At 41.4% G+C, this 6,000-nt stretch overlaps 1 protein-coding gene across 2 annotated transcripts in view; it reads left to right on the top strand.

Annotated features, from left to right (window-relative positions):
- The first annotated feature begins 317 nt into the window (after positions 1 to 317).
- The window catches only part of LOC146866744 (uncharacterized), an 84,220-nt gene continuing 78,537 nt past the window's right edge, over positions 318 to 6,000 (top strand). Inside the window, exon 1 of one of the 2 annotated variants that reach the window (XM_085601114.1) lies at positions 318 to 765. In XM_085601114.1, coding sequence (XP_085457240.1) covers positions 742 to 765 — 24 coding nt within the window. In that variant the 5' untranslated portion in view covers positions 318 to 741. The remainder of the gene's footprint in view (positions 766 to 6,000) is intronic. The other variant, XM_085601125.1, reaches the window with a different exon arrangement.

Genomic DNA, 6,000 nt, shown 5'->3' with positions numbered 1-6,000 from the left:
CAGGCATCAACTTCCTGTCTGTGACCAGAGGCCCAAGAGGACAGGGCATCCGGAGTGCTGTATTTCGTTTCTACTGAACATCCTCAGAACATCAGACACTGCATACTGAAAAATACTCAGTGACAGCATCGCCCAACTGAGGCCAATCAGCAGGAATTATTTTTCAGAAAAGCCTGACTCTGCCTTGGCATGTCCTATGGGAATAGTATCTCGGTGAGCTCGGCGAGCGTCTCCACTGAGCATGCACTCAGGGAAGTGTCTGTATTTTGAGCATGCGCAGTCAGTCATCGGCCCGTCTGCGCCTGCGGGATAGCTGCAATCTTTGCGGTCTCTGGGGAGGAGCTGTGTGTTTGTCTGGGCTCTTTCTTTGTGTTATGATAGGATTGACGTAAGCTGTGTGAAACTGTGACCTTTCACCTTTGTGTTGTCAATGGGGACCATGTACCTGAGCGCGTGTTCCATGTATCTTTCCGTTATGTGTTATTTGTAGGGAGGGGAGCTGCATTTACTTGGGTTCTTCTTTCTTTGTTTCATTTGTGAAGTAGGTCATTGGTCACTGTGTGTGTGTCTGGTCTCTTTTATTGTAGAATGAGACCTTCTCGTCTGGGTCCTTTCCTCTTTCTTCTGTTTTTAGGAACACAGGGAGATATCTTGCTGGGTTGTTGCATCTCATCCTGTGGCCGATTATAAGGGCAATTACTAATCAGACATCTGGAGAATTACACCGAAACTTAAGAAAATATGTCCCACCTGGAGTCAGATGAGGTGAGTATGAAGTGCTGTAACGCGTTTTTGATGCATTTCACGGTGTGTTTTAAAATATCAGTACATTAATGTGAAAATTGGAAACTTGTTTTGAACTTGTGTAAAGGAAGGCCCCATTTACTTATTGCAGATCAAATCCAGTCTAGGGAAGTATACTCATTGGTGTCTACCACTATGAAACTAGGGCAAATATCTTAAATATCTTAAGTGCTTAAAGATAGGGTCACCATGTTTGGAAAACCTAAAAACGCGACTTTCTGCAAACATGAAAGAAGGGCTACAATTTTGCATCCAATACGGGGCACAGAATGACTTAGTTGACAGCGCTCACCACTATATAAAACATAGGCAATGAGTAACTGAAGGTAATTATATGCAGCACTTACATAGTATCATCTGTATTTAACTGCATTCGTTATAGATAAGGCTTGATAAATAATCATTTGCTGGAACACATAAAAACTTGCCTTCCTCTCTACTCAGCTGACCCTCTGAAAACCGTAATATGTGCTAAACATACGGGGACAAACAGCGAAAGAGTGAGACTGACCTGACAAATCCGGAACATCTGGTTACTCCGACTAAAGAGAAAACATTGAGACTGATTTTTTTCCCTTTCAAGTTTCAGTGTGACGTCTTTTTAGGTGTGACTTTATAAATATTACATTCAGATTACATTGGTAAAATCCTTTTGGCTATATAAGAAACCGACAACCGTGTTAGTGGGATTGTTGGATTTGTGATTGCTTTAGCTCCTTGTGTCAGGAATGGAGTTTAGCTTCTGCACTCCATACTAACCAAAACACCTGCTGTTTTCAGTGGTTTAGCAGGGCTGAAGGCAAGTTCATGTCCCAAAAACAACCATTTTGAAAAGCAGGAGTGCTATCGGGTTCTGTTTAATTTACATGAATGCCTTTGCCCGACAATGGTCTTGGCTTTTTCAAGACTTGCCCCTTTAGAAAGATTTATTTCATGTACCATTGTTTCGCAAGGAAAAGTAAAACAAACTGCACAGGCTAAGGACAAATATTAGAGTCCGCAGCGTACAATATTTCAAAACACTATGGGGCAGATTCTAGCTCTGATCCTTTGAGCGGGGTATCGACGGAGAGAGCGGTGCCTCAATTCCTGAGCTGGATGCCAGGTGAGGCGAGGTGCGTACCCACAACTATTCGGGTTTTTTTGACAAGATATTTCCTGTAACAGTTCGAACGTGACAGACAGGCATTATCAGGTTGTATTGGATACCAACCTTGTACCCTGTTATATGATTAATTTCTTTACACACCACTTGCAGTAGCGCTATATGGTCCTGACGAGAGCTTGGACTTCCTTGTCCAGTAGCCGAAACATGTAGACCAAAGATCTGACAGTTATTTGTGTATGCTGTCTATGCACTATTTTTAAGAGTGGCACCAAGACAGCGTCAGAATAAAATTTATTGTGTCTTGTTAGCCATTTTTAACATCACTTTTTCAACTATCTTTTTTTGCACTGCAACCATCACCCTACCGCCTGTAAATAACTCTACATTTACACCTGGGACAGCCGTGGTACCACCACAATAACTACAGTGGTTGGTACTCCTGCTAGTGTCCATAGTTCCCAGATGATGATTAGCCACCTTCGGTGGGTGATGGGAACTTAAACCTTTTTGAGGTTTCACACAATTACTTTGGTTTCTCTCTACTTTTTCTATCACATCAGTGTGTGTACTCATTTTTGAACATTAGACCCACAGTATCTTCTGTATTTTGTGAATTGATTTGGGGATTTTATACTGTGCAGGTCTTTAAACATTTTCCCTTGGACCCCTTCCTTTGAAAGTTTTGTGTGTCGCAGATTTATGAGCCCCTTGCGCCACTTTTGCATCACTTTTAACATGGGAAAAGTGACGCAAAAGTGGCGCAAGGGGCTCATAAATCTGCCCCTATATGTTAATGTTTGGATATGTATGTTGCAGTACCTTTTCAAAATTATGTTTGTGTAGTGCACTCTTTAAATCTAATTACCTACCAATCAAAGTCAACACGGTCATATGATGAGTGCATCATTACTTACATCTTTCCTTATCACATTTTTTTAACAGTGCACAGTAAATGAAATAGCATGAAATAGCTCCACATGAGGAACACGGAAAAGGCAGAGAACATTTTAGAGCAGCGACACAAAAACATACAAATCTTCAGTATCATAAAGAGAGAGTATTTTATTCCATTCATCCACGTGGTTACCTGCAAAGTATGGCTAAAGGTGTTGCACTCAATAGTGACGCAGAGTGTGATTATCTGCCACCAAGTCAAATTCTGGAAAGGGACAGAAAGAATTCCGGATAAAGCAGCAATTGTACAGAGACATCCGAAATATACAACAAATCATATACAAGTAGGAAAATGAGGAGTTTACCAAATAATCTGAGTTCCACATTAGATCTGTATCTCTTGTGCTTTGTAAATGTGGGCGATAAGAGTGACATTTTCAGTTTTAATTTCTCCTCTTCACCTGTCAACCTGGTCAGATCCGAGGCAGTCCTCATTATCTCTTGTTTCTCAGGATGTGATGGCTGGTAAACCTTTAAATATATATGTGGCGTAAATAAATGCCCCATATTGAACCATTCGAGCTTGCATTGTGGTTAAGCCTAACGTACGATGGGAGAGGTAGGGGGAATCCCCCACGTCCATTTTCTTTTCCATAATGGGGCGACATGATTCACTTTACATAATCGTTTTCGAGCTACTTTGACTGTAACACCATATATTGCAAAGGCAGTTCCGCAGGGGCAGCCTACGTAATATTTCAGTGCTTCTTAGTCTGCCACAGTGCGCAAGAGCATTATTTATCTGCAGCATGCAGTCATTTGGGTGTGCATCAGAATCCAGTGCTGCTGACTGAGCAGTAGTATGCTGACTAACTGTCAGGGCAGGGACATTCTACTCACTAATGTTAGCCTGGTACACATTACCTGCAGCTCCCTTGGTACATTACAGTGTGGACATGTGCTCCCTGTGCAGAAGGGAGTACACCATCATCACATTAGTATGTACCTCTGCAGAGCAGAGTGATGTATGACTATTGGTCTGTGTACAGCGATGTCTGTATGTTTGCCTTTGTGCATGGATGTCTGTGAGTCTAAGGGGTTTTGTGGAAATTGGTTTCTGTAGGTGTGTTGTTCTGTAGTCATGTGTGCAAACTGTGTTTGTGCATGCATTGTGTGGCTACAGTAGAAAAGCTAAGCCTGTTGGCGTTGTAATTGATGGTAAGACAACATCACCTAACCATATTTCAAGTGGCTACATGGAAAAAGAAGACAACTCAGTTACCGATACTGTATTTTTATGCAGCAAGTTTGGCTCACCAACAGGCCAGATGTATTTAGAGTTTAAGCACTGGAGCTCCTGTCTATCATTCTAGTGGATTTCTCTCTTTGGCCAAGAGCGTAGAGGAAATTCCACCATATTTGGCGGTCGATTCAAGAGGGCAGACGTTTCTCAGCAAATATTGCTCTATTCACCATTAAAAGAGTCACATGGGGATGGAAAACTCTTGTGGAAATTAAGACAGTGCCTGTGTTAGATCGTGGAGTTTCCACTACCATATGCAGGCCCTCAAAATATATCCTCAAAGTGACGCACAGTCTCAGTGCCCAGGCACCGAGTTTCCCAGTATTTTAGGAACAGTAGACTTACCCTATCATGAAAGTCACCGTATCTATGGTTATCGCAGACAGAGGTACCTCGACAAGACACACCAGTAGATCAGCCAGCCTGCATCGGGAATTTGACATATCAACAGTTTTGATAGAGTTAGTTCTTCACCTCGGCATGTCGGATGGTAGAGCTGGAACAGTAACAAGGTCAGGACTCCCACCATATAACCTAACTCTACATCAGGTACTTTTGGTGCAGGTAGTAGATACACAAATTTGTGGTTGATTCATCCTGGGGACTCTGTCCTAAATCAGGATATATCTCTTTGTTCAGTGTTTAATTCTCCTCTTTCAGGCGGATTTGTGCTGTCCAATTGTGCATTAAAAAATCCAACTATTTTTGGGTGAAAAATTCGGGGATTCGAGGATTTTAAAAGGGGAGCACACCACTTCCTTATTAAAGGGGAATACATGACTTCCTTTAGATAATTCGATAATTTGAACATATAATTTTTTTATGTGCACTATCAAGGACACACACTAGCCCAAGAGGGACATATCTCGATATTTTTAACCGCACCCTAGAATCATTATTCATGTGCACCAGCAAGGACCCAACCTAGCTCAAGAGGGCGAACAAGAAAAGCTATTACCGCATGAATTTTTTAGGTGAAAATGGAGTGTCTCTAAGAATACAGTAGCCAAAAAAAGTTCGAGATCTGAACTTTTCCACTGTGCAGTATGCACCCTCTTCAACTTGTTAATCCTTTTGGCTTCACAGGGTCAAGTACTGGTGAAGTCTTGGGGGAAGATGAGGAGATTTGGTCTACTGGTTATGATTAAGACTTCTGCATCAAGAGTACAACACTGTGTGTGAATAATGACTTCCACGCTAGACCACATTTTTTCATCTTGGGCAGATCACTTTAGGCTCGATTTAGAGTTTGGTTGGAGGTACAGCTGCATACCATTTCATTTAATTTCTCTCATCTGAGAAGGCTGCAGATTGAAGTGTACCATGTTTAGATTATTCTTCCCGAGCAGCAGAGGCTTCAGTGCAGAACTGGCAACATTTGCAGTCTGACAATTATATCAAGGCACTCATATCAACAGTAATGTCAATGGGAAAAATCATTATCTTAATTTAAGGAGCATTGATTCGTTAAATATGGGTAGAATAAGCAAGCCACATACTGCTGCTAAAAGCAGTAATGTCATTCTCTTGTATCCACCAGAGACCATAAGTTACTTTGAAAGAGGATCTTATGCTTTCTAGTCAGTGTCTCAGATGAAGTCCAAAGAGATTCAAAATTTATGTCTAGTATGTCTTTAAGGTTTTCTTAACATGTGCATTTGGAAAAGGCATGCAAGCCTTGAATTCTTAGAGCATTATACCGAGTGTGTCAGTAATGATGACACTCACCAGTTTTCCCTGCATACATTTCAAGTGAAAGGTTGCAAATGTTTTGTGAGTAAAAACACTATATTTCGAAATTTGCTCCTTGAAAATGAGGAAACGCACCATGTCATTGCTTTATCTTGCTTGCTTTTCAACCTGCACAACTCGAATGGTGAGATATTACCTC

The sequence above is a fragment of the Triturus cristatus genome, chromosome 1_2 (assembly GCF_964204655.1).
Source record: "Triturus cristatus chromosome 1_2, aTriCri1.1, whole genome shotgun sequence".
NCBI lineage: Eukaryota > Metazoa > Chordata > Amphibia > Caudata > Salamandridae > Triturus > Triturus cristatus.
Note: the sequence above shows the minus strand (reverse complement) of the source record. Positions and strands in the feature narration are given on the sequence as shown.